General features: G+C 35.2%; 1 protein-coding gene across 5 annotated transcripts in view; it reads right to left on the bottom strand.

The window, feature by feature from the left end:
* Window positions 1-22,023, bottom strand: part of PLCZ1 (phospholipase C zeta 1) — a 214,979-nt gene that overhangs the window by 3,606 nt on the left and 189,350 nt on the right. For 4 of the 5 annotated variants that reach the window (XM_054696415.1, XM_054696413.1, XM_037514277.2 and 1 more), the window contains 8 exons: window positions 20,365-20,566; window positions 16,392-16,536; window positions 14,701-14,850; window positions 11,507-11,722; window positions 10,147-10,294; window positions 8,107-8,223; window positions 6,858-7,030; window positions 2,213-2,345 (listed from right to left, as the gene is read on the bottom strand). In XM_054696415.1, coding sequence (XP_054552390.1) covers window positions 2,213-2,345; window positions 6,858-7,030; window positions 8,107-8,223; window positions 10,147-10,294; window positions 11,507-11,722; window positions 14,701-14,850; window positions 16,392-16,536; window positions 20,365-20,566 — 1,284 coding nt within the window. The remainder of the gene's footprint in view (window positions 1-2,212; window positions 2,346-6,857; window positions 7,031-8,106; window positions 8,224-10,146; window positions 10,295-11,506; window positions 11,723-14,700; window positions 14,851-16,391; window positions 16,537-20,364; window positions 20,567-22,023) is intronic. The other variant, XM_054696414.1, reaches the window with a different exon arrangement.

Here is a 22,023-nt window from a genome sequence, read left to right as displayed (position 1 = left end):
ATGTAGTTCATTACCCTAGCTGGTAAACCAACTTAAAATCCTTTTTATCTACTTATCTATACTTTTACTCCTACTAGTTTTCTACATACATGTCTTCTATTCCTTTCTTAATATCACAGTTCTTTATGACCTGAAATTACATTCTCTAATCATGAAATTGTATCTTGACATTATTTTTGTATTTCTCATCTCTTTCTCATACACTTCTCCCTCTCTAATCTGCAAAACAATCTTCCTAAAACTCAAATCTGTTAGCATTATATCCCTGTTTAAAAGTCTTAATTCTATTTATTTCTACAGAAAAGAAAATTCCTAATACCTTGTCATGGCTTTCACAATTTTCGAAGACCATCCCCAACAATACTTTCTCATTTTATTTCACACTAATCATTCTTAAGCACTCTATATTCTACCCATCTTGAATTTCTTTACTTTTCCCTAGCATGTTTGAATTCCATTCTCTCCATGATTTAGCACTCATGTTATCCCTTCTGCCTTAAATGTCTTATTTCTGATGTCTGTGAGAAACACTATTCATTCGGGCCTCCCCGGTGGCACAGCAGTTGAGCACTGGGCTGCAAAGCTGCCCACAGCCTCTGCAGCGTCGGTTCAATCCCTGGCCACTGGCAAGGGTCCCACATGGTGCGCAGACCTCTCCTGCCGCCCGCTGCTTCCCTCAGAAGTGTACTTCATCAGTCTGCCTGTTCTGCTACCCGCTCTGGCTCTGGTGAATTCTCTCACCCTCCTGTGCTTCTGACTGTACCCAGTGCTTGTATAAATAAATAAATAAATCTTAAAAAAAAAAGAACTACTATTCATTCTACAAGAACCATTTTTAAATCTCCACTACAATTCTGTGTATACTTAAAGCATTAAAAACAAAATCATTGTAGTTTCACATCCCCCATATGAACTGTATACTATCTACAATAAAGTTAGTTGGGACACACATCATAAAACATTTAATGGTCAGAGATTTTTAGGTTTTTTTAATTGTTAGCACTAGGCTTTCAGCATAACAGGGTGCACTAATTTTTGATGAGACAAAATGATTTTCTACAGGGATATTCCCATTAAATTCAGGGATATAATAAAAATTCTAATGGGAGCTACAGTTATTGCACTATAAGGACTATACTGAATAAGTAAAGGTTTCACATGTTTTAATAGGAAGATTCAAGTTGTAGATAAAGAGAATAGGAGATAAGTTTCTACTAACTTCCTGATATCAGCAGTTCCTACCAACAACAAAGGATGCCAAATGAGACAGTAAGTTACCATCAATATCTTTTCCCATTAGCAATAATGGATAAGGTAGCAAAAAATGACCCATATATCTTTTCCATGCTGTTTGTACCAGAAGCCACACTGGAGGAATATTGGGCATGTGGGGGTTGGGAAGGGGGTAAAGAGAGCCCCAAGAGAACGTAAATCCTAATGAAACTGCACCTACTGCTCTGTCCATGGTGTGTAGGTTGAGCCTATTTTCAGACTCTAAAATACAGTTCACTATACTTTGGGAATATATAAAGATTCCAGACTGTAGGATCTCCTCCAAGGTCATCCTGACTAAGGGTCAATTCCAGAAACCTATCCTTTTCCAATTCCCATAATGGTTTCAACCTCAGAGGAGAAATGACAAAAATATCATGTGCTGGAACACCGAAAATCTTACCAAAGTCATTTCTTCCACTCCTATATTTACCTTCTGGCAAAAATGACTAAATTATGAATCTGAATATTGTATGAGTAGGTTTTCTATGGAATCCTTAGACTGAGTCAACAGCCACAGACTTTTGATCTAAAGTAATTCAAGCAGTGTGGTAGAAAAGTATACCAAGCAATATCACAACAACCACAAGTTCTTTCTTTTACAAGCAGGCTAGAGTTAAGTAAAATGTCATGTCTCTCAATTCAGCAATATGGGGACAAAAAACAGAGGTGAAGGTGAAAAAAAGTATTAATTTTTCTGCTCAGGTCAATTTTTCTGTCATCTGAAAATATATTTAAAGAATATATTAAATCAAAGGCAAACTATTTTGCTGCATATAGCACTTCAGTTATTTTATACGTAATGCAAAGCCTTTGTCTTGTAAATTAGTAAGTATGTATCAAAACTCTATAAACATCCTTTTTAAGCTTTCCAACAAACGGTTTACTAGGAATTACAAATGGTTTACTAGGAATTCAATAAAATATAGTAGGAGCTCACCATTTCTTTTAATAACACGAGTCTGCTGTTTCACTTGATCAGTTGGAACACCATAAATTTCTATAATCACCAACGTGTCAGCTTTGTTAGAAGATGAGTAATTGCTAGGAGGCAACTGGACACCACTGATGAGCTGGACAAATGTACCAGACACAAGAGCTGAGCAGGACTTCATAACGCACCACCACTTAATTTCAAAATAAAACATTATTCAAAAACATCAATAATCTAAGTTTCCACAAAAAAATTAGAACTGGAAAATAGTACAGATTTTAAAATTTAACTTTTATCCCAATATATCAAATATCAGCAACAAATGTCTAAATTATTCCACTTGACCGGCATATGATTATTGTACAATCTACATGTTCCAACGCTCATGGTTCAACATATAGTTTCATTTCTCCCCTCTGCCCATTTTCATTTTTAAAGTATTTGTCAAGTTGTTAAAAAGCATTGCTTAAAGGCTGTGTTATCATCACCTTCTATGACAATTCAGGCAGAGCTTCTGTGATTGCATGAACTATTTACAAATCAATCTTGTATATATGCAATGTAAACTTGGAAATAGTATGAATAATTCTTAGGAAATGAAAAAAAACATATAATTTCCTATGACTGTATTTTCTGATAGAATTCATACTTTTCATTAATTTATTTTTTTAAGATTTATTTATTTATTTATAAAAGCACTGGGTACAGTCAGAAGCACAGGAGGGTGAGAGAATTCACCAGAGCCAGAGCGGGGAGCAGAACAGGCAGACTGATGAAATACACTGCTGAGGGGAGCAGCGGGTGCTGTAGGAGAGGTCTGCGTGTCATGTGGGACCCTTGCTGGGGGCCAGGGATTGAACCGCACTGCAGAGGCTGTGGGCAGCTTCGCAGCCCAGCGCTCAACCACTGCGCCACCAGGGGAGGCCCACTTTTCATTAATTTATTATAAAAATTTGCATCATCCGTTGTATCACAAAGTAACCTGAATCTGAGAAGATCAATTTTTTCACATGTAAATGAGGGACTGAGTATGAGAAGAATGCATAGGTAATAAATGATAGTTTTATGTTACCTTGTATGATCAAGTCTATCATTCAAACAAAAATTTGTTTTACTTTAAGGAACAAATTCCAAATAAATACAATATTTGAAATGTACCAGTTAGGGGCAAGAAATGGAAGATACAGCTAAAGATGCAACTGTAAAAAACTGAGGCATGATTTCAATTTCTAGAGATTATAGCAAAAGGAACAAATCAATAATCAATTTTGAAAAGAAAAAGAAGGGAGGGAGAGAGGGAAGGAGGGACAGAGAAGGAGGTGGGGGAGAAAGAGAGAGATTATGTCAATGCATAATTTTTCCTTTCTTAAATCCACACATTTTTGACATAAGCTAGAAACCAGAGTGACATTCCAAATACCTAATAACCAATATGGAATGGACATTCCAAGCAGCATAATAAGATATTGGGTAAAATAGAAAGTATTGTGGCCATAAACAACTAGTAAATAGATACCAAAGTCTACCAACTGAACCTAAGTTTCACAAGTACTAGACCTATACCAACATGGAAAAGGCTCAGCTTTGGTGCATCTAGTGCCAAAACAAACAAACAAATATTGTCTAACTTTAAAACAAACTGAATATGAAAACTGAAACAGAATTTAGAGCTTTTTGGTCAAATAACTTGTGCACGCTGAGTCTTCCTAGGATGGATGTCAAGCAGAAAACCCTCTGTTGTCAACCAGAGTGGCTTTGCTTTCATCTACGGCTCTATGCATCATATCTTGAGCTAAGAAAATGGTTCCATGCTTTTTATAAACTTGAAAATAACTTAGTACAAAACTCTCAGTTTGCAGATGACAGAGAGTAAACCAGAAAAACTGAGTGACTGCATCAAGGGCATAAGAAAGCTAAAGGTACAACTTGATCTTTTGATTTCTAAACCATGCTCTTCACAACTTAAGACCTCACGTGTTAATGCCACAAACTTTCCAAGAGTGATGAAGGGAAAGACACTCATGGCCATGACAATAACTTCCTGGACTAGAGAAGTAGACCAAGACCTGATTTAAAAAAAAGAGAAAAAATCAGGAAATCAGGAAATAATTATTAATTAAATGTGATAAGATTAACATCACAGCAAAAAATCACAGGGTCAATTTGTGAAAGATAGATTAGGAGGACTGAGGCAGTTTACCTGAAAGCCACTTAGAAGCCAAAGAAATAGATGTAATGGCAAATGCCTTAAAAAATTACAGCCACAATTGAGATATCAGACCAAGAAAATGGATGTGGGCAACATTTAGGAGAAGGATAGAATTTAAAGGTGGATTGAATATGGGAAGTGATGGAGATAAAGAAGAGAAAAATGGCTCCAATTTTGCCAGCCTGAACTAAGCTAGCCAATTCAGCCCAGTTCAATGAAATTTAAATTAGATAGAAGTAGATTTGACTAGGAAAAGATGTTCAGGTTTTAATATTTTCAGTTTGACAGAACAGTGATTAAATATAGTAGACTACTGTAAAGATGCCTTTATATTCCAAATATGAGGTCATATAGGTTTGAGCATTGTTGCTGTTGAAACCATGAATGTGTATAAAAGAAACAAGGAAAATGTTTAGTTTGAGAAGAGGGTTAAGAAAAAGCCAAAAGTATCATGAATGTTTTCGGGTCAGGAAGAGGAACAGGTAGAGAAAGAGGAACCAAGAAAGGAAATGAAATTATTTGGGAGGAAGCGGGTAAGGAGAGAAGACCACCCCGGGAAGGAAAGCAACAAGACTTGTTTGGAGCAGGAAGGGAACTCAGAAAGTTTATCCTTCCTCCCTAGAACAACTAGACCAGTCATTCTAGATTAAGACCACTAGAACAGTGTAACTTATTGTATTTTTTCGCTCATGCAAAAATGCCACAGCCAGAAATCTTCCAAACATGGAAGGATGTAGAAATACCACCCACCTATACTACCTGAAAAGATTAACAGAAATTTTAAAAGGCATTAAAGGAAATCAAAACATTAATGTAGGCTCTCTAGCTTACATAACAACTAAAAAAAGTAAAGGTTATTTTTTTATATTTAAAAAATTTTTGTATTAAAAAATACAAAATAGATGCCCAAGTTGTAGTAATATTGTAAAGTAAGATTAATGGTGAATGTTACACCCAGCCTTAGAAAGAATGCTAACTAATCAGTTCTTAGCAACATCAATGTCATAAGCTCTTTCTACTCTGCCACTATAGGCTCCTACTTGAGAGTCACAAAATCTCTAACAGCCTGGAGAAAAGTCAGCTTTCATATTTCATCGGCACTATTTCTTGTGGTGGCCAGAATCATTTCCATCCCTTTCATTCTTGCTTATACTCTCCTTCCACATTAATTTCTGGAAAACAGCACTTAAACCTCTCTTTCTCAGTTGGGACAAAAGGTTAAGGTCTGAAGAGGTAGAGAATGGTCCCGCTAGCCCCATGATGCTGACAGTAGAGGAAGGGGCTGCAAGCAGAGGAACTGAGAAGGGTTGGAGCGTTTCCTGTACTTTGACGTTAGGTAGCAGGAACAGAAGAGCCTCTCAGCCCACAGACTGCACTATGTCATAACTTGGACACAGTAAACCTGTACAGGGGCAGCAATTTACCAAAACTGAAAAATCTGAGATGTTTCATGTGGTTCTAGGAGCAGCTAGCTAAATAGAAGAATCAAAAGACCAGACACACCCAATTTATTTGTAAACAACAGGCGCCGATAAAATATGATTACAGTAATCTAAAATACGATTATTTATAATTAAGTGGAGAGGAAACACTAGGGGTTGTTCAAAAGTTTCAGTGATATTTTAAAAAAGAAATAAATATGGCACTAGGTTATAGAAGAATAAAGCTTTTGAAAAGCTTTTACTATTGGAAACAAATTTTAAACAACTATTTTATTCTTGATGAAATTACACAGGGCATAATAAAACAAAAGATGAAAGTTGAAATGATGAGACAGTACTGCAGGGAGGATGCAAGCTAGGATACAGAGAAAAATAAGTAAGCAGCAATATGAGGTAAATAATATTAGGGGAACTAATAACAGGAGAAATAATATATATCTGCATTAGAACCAATAAAGAATGAAATCAAATACAGAGGAAAATCACATGTAGAGGAAAAAGCAAAGTGATAAAGTTGAGATGAAATCAGTAAACATGGAAGACAGATACTCAGGAAAAGCATAGGTATACTTTTCGTTACTAAGTAATCAAATAAATCCTGAATTGCAAAAATATAGTTTTGAAGATTAGTGAAAAACAAACAACCAGAATTTCCTATTAATTTTTTTTAAGTTAAGGAGGAAAAAAAAATACATCTACAAGGTAATTATTTGTGTATTGAATTCTGACTATTCTATCATAATATTAAATGCCTAAAAATAGTAGAATACTATAAATAGACCTTGTAGTTAAAGCAGGTTTTAACCTCAAAATTTCTACTTACAGGCAGGAATCATGCAGAAAGTCATCAAACATTTTTTAGATATGTAAATATGAAATATCACCTCTCTATAGCACTTTAAAAATAGAAATTTAAAAGATATTAAAATTTAAATTTAAATTTTATTGTATACCATCTAGTTTATATAATTTTAAAAAAGGTAAAAGTTTTTAATCTTACCCTTATTGTAAGTGTAACTGGATTACTGTCTATTGGTGCTTTATTTGGATCAAAATTTGATTCAGTATTTCTTAGGAACTCTGGTTTCAAAATATACCCAGAACCACCATTATCTAAAAATTTCCCATTTTGAAGATCCATAGGCAGGCCAGGAGTCTGGAAATTTAAGGCCACTGTGAGAAAAAAAGAATTTTGCCATTGTCAAGAAATAGAGAATACTGCTAAAGAAACACAGTTAAATGATTAACTGAAAACCCAACCATGGCTGATATATCTTCAAACATCTTAAGAATAAACATCATTAGTCAAAAATCTCATTATTTTAAACATTTTCTCCTGCCTTGTCTATATTAACTTATGAAAGTGAGTTTCAAAACTTAGTATGTAATTATATCAGTTTGAGTTAAAAAATCAAAATGGTACACAGAATAGATTATAGTATAACAATGTACATGTCAGATAACATTTAAGAAATATGGGGATAAAGAAAATCAGAACATTAAATGCTGGAAGGGAAGATACCAACTATATCATAAACTTTCAGCTCCAAAGAGGTACTTTTGTCATTTAGGAGAAAGTGAGAAACAGGCATAGCAATGACTGTTGTTAAAATATAGAAATATATCCATATAGGCTGCTAAATAGGCACTGTTTATGCACAGTTTCACCTTCTACCCTACACCACCACCACTCCTGCATATCATCCTGACCCCACTCACTCCCTCCTTGAAAACCTATGGGTGTTTCCACAATTCAGTAGCAGAAGGGGTAACACTGGGCACTTTCTGATGTGCAAATGTTAGTGTTAAACTTGCTGGTCAGTTCAGAATAGGGGGAGTCTGATAAAAACAAATAGCAATCTTAGTCATTTTTCAATAGTATGAATGCAGAATTCAGTGTAGAGTATAAAAGATAGAGTTCACTTCATTTGAAGAAACCTTTATCAAATCCTACCAGCAAAGGACTTGATCTTCATTGTCCTCTCATGTCCAATTTGTTTTCCTTTCCCCATCCTACACTCCCCCTATTAACTATTTATGAATTTTAACCTCAATGCCACCAACTCTAACTTAATTTCCTCTCCAACCCATTTAAGAGAACCTCAACTCTTAAAACCAACAATTCATCATCATTGCTGGACTACAAAACACACAAGGCAAAAAAAAAGTTCATAAGAACTTCTTTACATGAAGCTTTAAGTCATAAGAGATTAATTTTTGCAAAAAAAATCAATCTCTATGTAACTTACCCATTTGACAACCTATATTCCAAAATTCTTGAGGATTAAAATTAGAAGAATCAGTTCTCATTGCTCTAGGATATATTCTGGTTATGAATTTCCTGGTATGAAGAATAAACTCTGGGGCTAAAAAAATATTTCACATAAATGAATTACTATGCCTATACTTATTATATTGATATGTATTATCTTGACAAAAATATTTGCAATTCATAGAAATCAAAATAAATGTCTTTATGTTTAACATTATTCACTGTTATAGAGATGTTAATAATTTTCATTAATTTTATATATACTAATCATTTGCTTGAGGAAAAAAATGACTAGATAACATTCCTCCTATCCTTTTCCTATTCTTTTCCTATTCAATTTCACTTTAATATAAGAATATTTAAAGTTCCAGAATAAAATGCATGTTCAAAAAAAATACTAAAGTAATATTTTTCCCCTTTCATCTTTTTTTCACTTTGGTATCCATATTAGCACAGAAGAGAAAGTATATCACACAAAGATATATGGTGGCAAACAAGTTAATCTAGTTGAATACTTAACAGGCTCTCAGGGTAGAAAGAAATCTTAAAATTATCCAATTGTGATCTAAATACTTAACACCATAGCATCTCCCCAACCCCACCAACAATTCTATTTCTGGTCACCATCCACAGTTGGTTTTTAAAAAGCCCTAAAATATCCAAGATCTCTCTAATAGGTAGTTTGACAAAATGATATTTCAAAATATCCAAGATCTCTCTAATAATTGAGAAAATGATAGTTTATCAAAGCTCCTCGGGCTCCAGAAGCCAGCCCAACAAGGTTAAACAACAAATATGTAAGAATCAGCATCTCCAAACAGCCATCAGCTTTTTTTTTTAAAAAAGATTTATTTATTTATTTATACAAGCACTGGGTACAGTCAGAAGCACGGGAGGGTGAAAGAATTCACCAGAGCCAGAGCGAGGAGCAGAACAGGCAGACTGATGAAGTACACTGCTGAGGGAGCAGCAGGCCCACCAGGAGAGGTCTGCGCGCCATGTGGGACCCTCACCGGTGGCTCGGGATGGAACCAGTATTGCAGAGGCTGCGGGTAGCTTCGCAGCCCAGTGCTCAACCACTGTGCCATCAAGGAGACCCACCAACAGCTTTTTTATGAGCAGTTGCAGATACCGAATTACCTGCCAAGTTATTTCTATGCAACATGGTAAGTTGTTATTTTCAGATGTTTAGATGTTAATGTTTTAGAAGGCTTTGGAATCACCTGAGTGTTGAGTTAATTGCCCATCCCTTTTAATTTGAGGATATTCCTTGCCACATATATCTATGAAGGAGGAAAAGTCTGTTTCCCATTCTCTTTCTCAAGCAGGTCTCTTGCATTTGGGCTCTACCAAACAGAATAACCCACCTCAGATTTAGACTCAAAAGAGAGTGAAAAGAAGATTAAGACAAAAGGTATATCTACACACACAGCACAGTCATCAATTAGTCTGACCTGGGTGGTATCTCTTGCTCCTTTCACCACAGACATCGGCTTCCAGGTCTATTTGACTCTGACTCAGATGTCTACTGAATCCACATAGCTCACCCTCACTCTATTCTCACCATTGTCAGATTCATCACCTCTTCCCTGCTTACAGCCTTACCTCCTGCTGTATCTCAGACAACTTTCAGAAACACACAGGGGCTCATGTGACACCTGAAATTTCACTCTTTATCCTGTTCATCTTTGATTCAGGACAACTTGACTTGCAAAAGTTCCTTGCCATTAGGATCTTCCTATTTCTGCAGCCTTGTCACTCAACTCACTGCATCCCCACCCAGCAAAGTGTCCATACTAGATATCCTCAGTCAAAATTTCCTGAGTTAAACAAATTAATGGTTGAGTTTTATAAAATACAACTTAATGTCACCTTAGTCATATATTGTCTTATTAAATATAATGTTAAATAAAAATATCATGATAAAATAGTGGTTTTTTTTAAATAAATATTATTGACCAATCTTAATACCAGAGCAATGAATACAACTTCATCTATTTGAATCATGAGAATTTACCTCTCAACTTGCAAAGTTTCCGGGCTTGTGTCTCCCCAATAGAATTAGTTTCATTAAATTGTTGATATAGTTTTGAATGTTGAAAGCTTCTGAATTTCTCAGCTTTAGTATAAATGACAAGATCAGATAAGGCCAGAGCCACTTTTCCCTTTGAAGTGTGAAATAAAATGCCACAATTTCACATTTTTGCACTGATCATTGAAAACTTGCTTTTCCAATAAAGAAAATATGCTATCACATCAATGATTTTATTTTTTATATCTCCTAAAAATATTTTTATGGGTTTTTAATGAATATACTGCTTAATGTTAATATGAGATCAGCTAAATCTAAAATGCCAATTAATGTAATAGGTATGGAAGACAATTGTAAATATTTCCTTTCTCCGCAGATCTCAGTTAATTCTCATAAATTTTATAAATTTAGGAATTTTGGTCATGACTAAGTATGTTCTCAGTGTGATCAATTATTTTGGGATAACTTCTGTATACTGTACATTTGCTCGTTTACAGCCCAGCATCTATAACCTATATTCCTCTGTTAACCCCTCTCCATGGTTTGTTTCTAGGAAACATTCTTTTTCAAGCTCAGGCAATGTGTTTAAGTATCATAAATGTAGCTGGGGACTAGCTAATCAGCTTTGCACCACCCTGGTGATAGTGGTTCAGGGATTTGCACAAATCTGGAGCATAGTCACTGAACATAAAGAATTTGTTTGGTGAGCCGAGAAATAGCTAAGCCCACCACTGCATTTGAACCTGAAAGTATATGAAGCCAAAGCTTTGCAAAGTCTTGTATAAATAAAGAGAAAGTGAGACCAAAGTTGGCGAAAGAAATTTCTGCAAGCTTTGCTTGTTGTATTACACAAAGTAGTTCTTGAAATTATAATCCCTTTCCCTGAATTTTGTGTTTATGTGGGCCAATTAATTAATTCACATTTTACTTAAACCAGATGAAATGGCTTTATATCACTTGCAACCTGATATGCTTTTTAATTATACTAATTGATATGCTCATAGTACTGTGTATGATAAAGTGATGTTCTTGTATTTGACAGTATGATCTCCTTGAGGGCAGGAACATTATGTTGCTTATCTCTACCTGTATGCTGCACAGTACCTTGCATATAAGATGCTTAATATTTATTGACTATAGAGAAAAAATTTAAAAACAATTCACAAAGAGACAACTGTTAAAATTTTTTCCACTACAAATTTTTCCAAACAAATTTTAAGTAATAGAATTTCCAGAAAGAGGAAAAAGATTTTTCCACCCCCCCACCCCACATTTTTAAATTCTTAATAACAAAATAAGATACCTCTTAATCATTTATTAGATTTTCACAAAGCAGAAATCTCACCCTCTTTTTCCTGAAAAGTGGTAATCCAGCTGAACTTGATTCTGCTTGCTTTACTAGACTATATTCCAATTCTTTAATTTTGTAGTCTTCCTCCTCTTGATCCTCCTCTTCTTCATATTCCGCTATCTGACCATGTTTATTATAACCTTTCCTTTCCCGGGTTTCTTTTAAGGTTCCCATTTTCTTATTTTTAACTAATATTTTAAATTTTAATGCCTATAGAAACAATATGAAAGAGAAATACAGTTACACATTTACAGGTTAAGTTTGCATTTGTGACAGTAATTGAAAAGTCTTTTGTTGTGTTTTCAATTAGTCCACAGTAGCAAGATGTGCAAGAGTTCTATCTTTTTCACACCCCTATAAATACTGTGATAGATCCAGGGACATTATTGATGATACTGATAAAAATTTACCCCAAATAAGACTATTGTGATTGTGACTGACTGTAATTTCATTTCTCTTACATTCCTTACATGACTACAGTTCACATTAATTAAAATACTTGAAAAGTGTTTATAGGGACACATTAAAATACTAGCAATGTTACAGAGGTTAGACTATTACAACTTCTGGTAGTTATACTGTGAGGTCATTACTCTCTTATTACAAAGTATTACATGGCATCAAGTGGGTAGTATTATCTATAGCAATATCACATAGACTGAGTTTAAATGAAAGATTAGTAAACAACCTTCACATCTCAACTGAATGACACAAAAGCATTGTAACAGGGTGGTCCCCAGGAAAGGGGGAGGTTCCAGGTTCCCTGCCCCACCCAAATGGAGGGTGGAGCTGAGCAGGAAGAGAAGAGGCTGCAGAGGAGACTGAGGAAGGAAGGAAGCAGGATGGACCCAGAAGGAGACCTGGAGGAGGCGCATGGAGCCTAGAGACACGTGAAGAAACTGCACTTGTCTTTTGGTCGTGGACTGGGTGACACAGATGTGGGTGAGACCCGTGGGGAGGTGACAATGGCAACTTTTATCTTGATTTTGATTTTGCTCTTTTCCTTCCAGGCTTGTCTGGTTGTTTCTGACCCTTTTCTGTGGATCCCCACTAGAAGATACTTTAGACTTGTGGCAGGCTCTGGGGCCTTGCTCTGGGCCGATCCCATATGGATGGACTTTTACCCACGAGGGGACAGGTAACTTTGGGTGCTTCATTTAGAAACTAGACTCTTTGCCTTTCCTGTATTGTTTCCTAGTTTTATTAAAGTTCCTTCCCACTAAAGTCTCATATGTTTTGTGTTGATGCGGCGGATGGCAGAACCCATTTAGAATAGGCAGGTTTGCAGGGTTTGGGCTGCCCCTCTCCCTGCCCTGTAACAGCATCACCAACATAATAGTTCCTGTCCACCAAAACTAGGAACATAACAAAATTCACCACCAGGGTCACTTGTTCTAAATCCAAAGCTTTCTTGTTCCCTTTATGCCCATAGTTATTCCTTTCCTTTTCAAATATTTACTACCTTATCAAATATACTTATTAAGTGACTATTATGTTGTATACAATGCTGCTGAAATCTGTATTGTGAAGTAAATTTCTTTCCTTCAATCTGATTGCTCCTTCTCTTTGTCATCCTCAGGTACCCACTTCCACTCCCCATCACCTCGGGTCTTCTCCTTTCCCCACCACCCTTCTATTGCAGAGTGCAACTACCTTTATCAAAAGCATCACCCAGAATGCCTGTTAAAGGGAAAAAAAAAAAGAGTGCCTGTTAAAGGAACAGATAACTCAGATCTACTTCAAATTTAGAGATTCTTGTTTAGTGGAACTGGAATTACGTGTGTTAAACAAGTCTGCAGGCATTCTCTTATACACTGAAGACTGAGTGCAGTATGACAAAATGACTTCATCTCTAATGCTTCATTTACTCATTGGAAAGTGTCTCCTAACTTTATATCATCATATATCTCTGACTGCTAAAAGACAGACTTATAAGTAGTAGGAGGGAGGATTCCATTCCTAGAAAGCTAAACCTTTTTATCATTTCTGTATTAGACCATGACTCTTATATTAAATCTTTAATGATATTTTGCTGGCATTTTGCATAAGTTCTTAAATATTTCTCTTCTGTCAAAGCTGGACACATTTAGTGAGTGACCAATTCTATAAAGTCCAAGAGCCACAGTTTTGTATTTGTTCAATCTATTTTTTGTCCATTTTAATTCTATCATGATTCCTATACTTCTTGTTATTATTATCACAATACTTTAAATTGTCCATTTAAATAAAGACAAATATAAAGTGAAATATTCAGATATAAAAACATATAAAACACATTGCTCTATCTAATGAAAAAATGACATGTCAAAACTAAACTACTGGGTTGTTGGACACTGTTAGCATGTAAGAAAAGAAAAAGTTCACTTATCAGCTGATAAAACTTAGAGCCAGTGAAGGAAACTAAGGGGGAATGGCCAGAGTGGAATGGGGAAAAGTAAAGAATATGAAGCTCAAGGATAGTGTTTCAAGGAAAGGAGGGAGAGTTCCATGGTAGTGAATGCCATACAGGGAACAAGTCAGATGAAGACTGACACAGGTCCACTAGAGTTTACTCGAAGGAAAGCCACTGATGACCATTAGACACTGACTATGGTGCAGGTGTAAGAGAAAGACTGATGGGTAGGTTGCGAGGAGATGGAAATTTGGCCTGAGACAGGGATTAATAAAACAAACAGCTAGCTGGAGAGAGAACTGAAATCCTAAGAGTGGGGGTATTTTTTTAAATCAAATACTTGAGTATCTCAACTGAAGATAGAAAGGGACCTGTAGACACAGGTTAATAGAAAAGAGGGAGGAAAACCTGCCACTCCAGTACTGAGGGATCTGGCAAGGACTTTACTGATAACCTAGGTCATTGCCACTTTCTCAGTCTTTTGCCTATTAAAAAAATATGAAATTCCTATATTCTTATATTAACAAACTTGAAATTCTGGCTTCATGGGATATGATACACAGTGAAATGTGAGGTTGTACATACATATAGCTCCATTTTCTCTTTATCAAAATATATTCACCTAAATGCTCACAGGAACATTTCCCAGGCAACACACTGTAAAGATACACTTCTATAAATAATCAAAACTACCCATTTCCACTGATTTCTAGCTCAGTCTTAAAGGCCAATACATAGTGACATACTTTATCTTCTTTTTTTTTTCATAACCTGAAGTTCTCAAACAAAATGTTACCTCTGGGGAAGGTAGCTTGTCTGGAAAATCATCAAGCATATCAGAAAGCAAGGCATCTCCAAAAATAGATTGCAAATTGTCTGCCATCACTTCTTGTTGGGAAGGGGAACAATGATTTTCTAAAGAGAGCACCACCGGGTAGTCAGATGTCTAAAAAATTAACCATTACTACAGTTATTGATCAGAACAACTCAACAGCTATAGTGCAATTAATAGAAGCACTTAATCAGTATTAAACCTACATTTAATGTTTAGTACCTTTGCTAAATAAGTACTCTTTAAATAAATTATTTTTGAGTTTATATAAAGAAAAATTCATATTTTGGGCATCCCTGGTGGCACAGGCAGTTGAGCACAGCACTGTGAAGCTGTCCGCAGCCTCTGCAGTGCCGTTTCGATCCCTATCAGCCTCGGAGCAACCCACATTGGGCGGCAGACCTCTCCTGTCTTGCCCGATGCTCCCCTCAGCAGTGTATTTCGTCAGTCTGCCTGTTCTGTTCTTTGCTCTATCTCTGGAGAATCCTCCCACCCTGGCCTGTACCCCTGCTCTTGTATAAATAAAATAAATAAATCTATCTTTAAAAAAAAATTAAAAAAAGAAAAAATCATATTTTGTGGATATTTGGCATTTTATAGTGTAATTCTAATACACTAGAGAAACTGATTCAGATCTGTGATTTTAAGCTTGTGTTTACAAATAATTTATTGACTTTGGGGGAAACATTAGGGTTATCAGATTTGTAAGTTTAACATTGCTTAAATACTGATTTTGTTAGATCAGTTTAACTATACTATAATGGATGTACTTAAGAACAAAATCAAATATACTAAGTTTACCAAATAATTTTACATGTCTGCACGTACTTAACTAGTCACAGTTGGAAATGGGACCAAGTATTATTCAAAAACGAGTGATTGTTAAAATCTTCTCATTTCATATACTAGGATTAATAAACTGAAGTTAGAAGTTCCAGAAATAATCCAGATCTTTGAATCAAAAGTAAATTTCTAAATGTCCTTTGCTACATGAATAGCTGTCATCATATTCAAATTATCAATAACTGAGATAGTACATTTCTGACATATTTTTGTGTCTTAAAGCAAAGTAAAATAGTAGAATATTGGTAAAATATTTACTATTATAAAGACCAGTATTTTCAAACTTTTTTGGCCATAATTAGGATCAGAAAATGTATTTTTCCTTGTGACATAACATACACATATTATATATATTTTATAATTAAAAAAGAAGTTTCATGAAATATGTTAAAATTAAGTGTAATAAAGTTACCTTGAACTATATACTTCTATATGGATACTGTATGCTACATATATACTATATTCTGTATACTATATGCTTTAACTACATGGATTTCACTGCCCATAAACATATCATATCCAAAATTTGAAATATTACTGAACCCACCCAAATTTCCTCTTTCTTCCCCAACCTCTCTTGTCTTAACTAGACTATTTAAGTTAGTGTCTGAAGCCACATGGGTAAGTTGCTCAGTTATACAGGTCTCTCCCACATATACAGAAGGTATACATGTTATCATTAAAAATTCTCATTGACTTTTTCTTTTACAAAAAGATAAACACATAAACTTAGGTGATGCATTACAGGATTTTGAAACAAGTAATTTATAATAAGTTTAAGTAAGTATAATTTAACAAAGACATGCACATACTAGGAATGCATATTTCTGTATCGCTTGGATAACAGTTTTAAACAGAAGTTTGCTGGTGAAGGTGTAACCATGGTAAACAACAGGTTCATTTTGTGATCCATCCCAGCAGTCAATTTCCAGACATCGGCATCCCTTCACAAGAGCACTGACAAAATTTGATAAAAATAAATGGTCATTCTGGGATCACTAAACTGGATACCGTAGTCTCAAAATATTCCAGAGACTACTGATGATTTTTCAATAAAGGCATAGATGAGTCCATAATAAAAACAAAGTGTTCCACTGAACTAACATAATTCTTCTTCTCTGTGAGCACAGCCTGACATACCACTGTCATGTGCTGGCTGCAGAGGACTACCAGCAAGATGTGTAGAGCTGTGGATTCTAACACCCACTATTTCTACCCATTCCTTACATGCTAAGTTCTACAAGGGCAGGAATTAAAACTTCAGCCCCATATAAACATGTTTGATATATAGTTTATGAACAATAAATAGTGATTAGTTTTATACCAGAAAAATGGGAACTATGATGTATAAGAAGAAAAGTAGAAGGCAGATAGAGATCCCTAAACTGCAATCTTGGAAGAGAGAGAATTGGAAAATAAAAAGACAGGTAACTTGAAACCCCAGGATCCTAGATTTGATACTTGTTTTTCAAGAAGGAAGTCAAAGTAGCCCCCTGCCATATATGAAGGCATTTTTCTCATACAAAACCAAGTTAATACCAGTTTTCTGAGAAGTATATAAAATTAGCACAAGGTCTCTAGGCAGTGGCTCTGTAAGAACAATTTTAACTCCCCACAGACATTTACCAATGTCTGGCTACATTTTCGGCTGCTACAATTGGAATGGAAGGAGTTCTGCCACCGGCATCTATAAGGTAGGGGTTAAACCGTCTACAATACACAGGACCAACTCCCCACAACAGAGATTGATCTGATCCAAAATGTAAATAATTTGAAAAACCCCACCCTAAGCAATAACAATCTGGTGTGATCCCACTACCTAGTGATTGATATATAATCAGCTTTTCTTCCCAACAGAAACACACACTACCAAACATATGTGAAAGGCCATATGTGAAAGTAAACCTTTTAGATCTGGTACTTCTTTGGGGATCATATTTAGCACGCTTTCTACAGAGAAGATTCAAGCAGTATTTAGGTAAGACTGTAGTGAAGAAAAGATAAAACAATTATGACATTGAAGTTAATGTGCTGAATTCAGGGGAAAAAAAACCTTTCGCCCCTTTGGAATAATACAGATAGAAGGAGGTAGGGGAAGGGAACGCATGAATCTCATCAATCTTAGAGATTTCACCAAAACTGGACAAAATATAAAATTATTTAGAAATTCTTGCTGAACATTTTTTGAGTATGCTTTCTATGGCGATATTTGCACTTTTTAACTGCATACTGCTTGTTTCAGGATGTAGTGATGTACTATATTTCCATTGGTGAATAAGGTGAACAACTGTAGGTACAATTCCTAAATTGGGCTATATTTGTAGAATTCATAATGAATATATTTCTCAACTCATAGTTTTATTTACATATTTAGATTTTAAGTTGGGAAAGCACGTGGTAGCGTGGCCTAGAGGTCTAAGGCGCTGGATTAAGAATCAAAATCTAGTGGTACATATACACAATGGAATATTACTCAGCATTCAAAAAAGATAAACACATGCAATTTGCAGCAACATGGATGGCGCTGGAAGGGATCATGCTCAGAAAAATAAGCCAGAAAGAAAAAGATAAATACCGGATGGTCTCACTCATAGCAGGAATCTAGAAAACCTAAATAAGGGACCAGGAAAAAGAATAACTGTAAGAAAGAAAAAAGCAAAATCAACAAACAACTATGAACCAGAGACACACTGGGGGGGGGGCAGGAAAAGGAGGGATTGGGGTCAAAATAAGGGGGTTGCAATTGTATGGGAAATATAAAAATAAAATTTAAAAAATCAAAATCTATTTGTAACATTTGTTAATTGCCATGAAAGAATATCTGTTTCACTTCTCTCAGTTGACTGTCAAAGTAAATTGTCTTGCACTTTTTATCAAAACAAAATATCAGTTCTCTGGGCTTGTACCAGCAAACATTCTTGAACTCTCTGCTAGGAAAAAAAAAAAAAACCTACTAAAATCTCAGCTGTGGAAGAAAACTCATGCACTACAGACTAAATAATATTGATCCTTGCTATTTCTCTAGTTTTATTTTTATCACCAGATCAAGTCAACCATCATCAAACTATTTATTTTTACTACATAGTTTGGTCCCCAGCAAAATAATCTGACAGAGTTGCACTGTTTCATACCAACCCCTGTTATTCAGAGACAGATAAGACAAAGGCATGCCTTCTCCAGTGATGTTGAGGTCACTTTCCACTATTTCACATGACTCCACTTTTTGAATATGAGTAATGGAAATTTCTTTCTCGCTAAGTAAAGAAGTATGTCCCTTAAAAAGTTTAAGGGGCTTTTCTTGGATTAAAATATTTAATATCAGACCATTAATATTAGTTTTCCTCTCTTAATGACGAGGAAATAAAAACACAAAGAGGCTGTATCTATTCACATAATTAACAAATGAGGGAAAGGGAGAAATGATCAACATCAGAAAAATAAATATTAAAAGGCATGAATTACAATATGCCACCTCTGAAGAGTAGAGAAGTTTTGAAAGACTTGCAATCAGAAAGTATATCTTCCCAAAGGGGGAGGGGGTGTCTTCCACAAGTAAGAAACAGAGGAAGAAATGCAATTAAATTCATATTTGATTTTTAGTTTGGAATAGTTCTGGGAATGCAAAAATTTTCTGTATTTCTAAACTAAAATCTATATTATATTTTTAAAAGAACTAAAGAAATAAAGCATGAGTAGAACTTTCTAGAATGAAAATACGGTCACGAATTAGACTATAATTACAGAATTTTAAATGGATACATTACTGAGTTTAGACTCCTGAATTAGATTTTAAATAGTGAAAAGTAGTATTTATTTGTAAGTTTAATATTATGGGATTATTAGATACCTTTTCTATAGTTTTAAGTAATATCCTATCACATGGCTTTGAATACCACCTATATTCTGGCAACCTCCAATTCTATTTTCCCAGCCTGGATATCTCTTCTAAGATCCTGACTATCTGATACATGTAACTGACTATCAGACCTAGCCCTTTGATAACCAATTAATATCTCAAATCGAACTTGGAAACCACTAAACTCTTGCTGCTGACTCACAGCCTACAATGTCTCCTCTCTCAGGCTTCACCACTATGTTTTTCTTAGGCTAAAATAGTTTGATATTTTCTTTTCCCCATTCCTCTCTTCAAATCGCCTGATTAGTGTTGTTGGCTCAACTGCTTTAAAGTATTTCAAATTCAACCACTTATTCAACTACCACCTCAGGAATTCACCATCTAAATAATCATCATCACTTAGGCTACTTGCAAGATCTTCCCAAATCATTATCTACCTCCACACATGCACCATGAATCTCTACACTATGGTAAAATGTAAAACAGTTATGACATTATCCTAAAGATCCCTCCAATGGCTTCCCAAAGCATCTGGAATAAAATCCATTCTCCTTTCCATAGTCCCTGAGACTGTCATAAACTGATCATCAAACTCACCACTTTTCATCCTCCATTTACATGGTTCCAACCACATTTGCTGTCTTGCTCTCATTTAAATATGCCAAGTACTTACAATTTAGTCTACTTAGCATGCTCTTCCTACCAGATCTTTCTGAGGTTTCCTCTTATTCATTACTTAGACCACAATAATGTCATCTTCTGAGAAATCTTTTCTGAACCTTTAATGTGACACCCTCCAACCCCAGAGTTACTTCCTATTACATTACCCTAGTTCATCTTCTCTATATGACCTGTTAGTCCATGAAATTATCAACATATACTTAAGATCAATTAGCCCCATGATTTCTAAACCAAATCAAAATAAATACCTTATATATCCCCAAAGATCACTTGGTCCCAGAAATTGGCCAGATACCAAGTATGTATTATGTGAACTTGAAATAAAATAATCATTTAATGGATGAGTCATGTCCTGGTAAACTTTCTCACATTCATTTTTAAATAGAAGACATTCAGGTGAACCAATGTATCTTGTAAAACCTTCAAAGGACATCTGGCGTGCTTTCTTAACTGTAAAAATAAATTTAAAAGGATACAGAAATATTATTAACTGCATAAAAAGTACATCTCATTTTAAAATTTATTTGGTAACAGTACATTTCTAAAATATGCATCTATAATTAATGTCAATGCTAGTCCTAATTTTTCTTTGGAAAAACAATTTTTAATGAATGCTCTAGTTCTATCTAAACATAATAATGTGCCATTTAATAAGTATCTGATTTTTAAATGTTATGTAAAACATATATGAGAAGACTAAATATATTATAGATCAATAAATCTTAAGAAATTAAACATCAAGTGAAACAGCACCTCCATCAAAGAACAGAACATTATAGCCTGCTTCTTGCTAACTTTACAATCTCTCTCCCCCACTCAAGTGGGGTCTGGCTTCTAATAGCATAGATTAGTTTTTTCTGGGTTTTGTGCTTTGTATGAATGAGTTCATACAGAATGTATTTTTTGTGGCTAGTTTAGTTTGCTAGTCATTGTTTCTAGGATTTATTCTCTTTTTATAAAAGATCTATTTATTTATGCACACAAGAGCTGGGGTACAGGCCAGAGGTGTGGGGGGTGAGGGGATCCACCAGACACAGAGTGAGGAACAGAACAGGCAGATCGACCAAAGTACACTGCGGAGGGGAGCAGGGGGTGAGCCAGAGAGGTCTGCTATGCCATGTGGGTTGCTCCCTGGCTGGCCAGGGGTTCAAACTCATGCTGCAGAACCTGCGGACAGCTTCATAGGTTGCGTCTTAACCCCCTGCACCACCAGGAAGGCCCTCTGGGATTTATTCCTAGAATTACATATAATTCAACATTGTTTTTTCCCATATAGTATTGTATTCCACTGCATGTGTGCACCACAGTGTACTTACTTATTTACTATTTACTTATTTACTATTCTACTCTTGATGAACATTCAGATAATTTCCAATTTGAGTCTATTGTAAAGAATATTGTTATAAGCAACCAATATTTGTCCTTTAATGGAAATATGTGCACATTTCTGTAGGATGCATGCCTACAAATGGAATTGCTGGGTTGTTTGCATATTACCATTTTTAGTAAATTATCTCTGAATTTTTTTTACTGAATTCTTTATACTCAGCATGATATTCCAAAATTATTTTCTAAGCAGAATACTGGCTCTGGAATCAGATAGCCTGAGTAGAATCCATCTGCTTATAACAAACATGTTAGTTAACCTTTTGCTATCTTTGGAATGATGATGATCATAGCATCTATTCCTATATACTAGCTCTATAAATGTTAGTTGCTGTTTTTCTTGTGCTTGAATTCAGTTTGTCTCAAAATAAAAGTTGGTGTGAGTATTCATTTTAGTGAGAAATCCTTGGTAAAGATTTTATTTCTCGGAATTTGTACTACAGAAATGAAGAGTCACACTAAGATTGATGTGCAAGAATGCTCACACTAGCATTATTTATAAATGCAAATTAAATGAGAGA

This window comes from Talpa occidentalis, unplaced genomic scaffold, assembly GCF_014898055.3.
Source record: "Talpa occidentalis isolate TD23 unplaced genomic scaffold, MPIMG_talOcc4v2.1 talOcc4.16, whole genome shotgun sequence".
Classification (NCBI taxonomy): domain Eukaryota; kingdom Metazoa; phylum Chordata; class Mammalia; order Eulipotyphla; family Talpidae; genus Talpa; species Talpa occidentalis.
The sequence above is the reverse complement of the archived record's forward strand: the minus strand, read 5'-3'. Positions and strand labels throughout refer to the sequence as shown.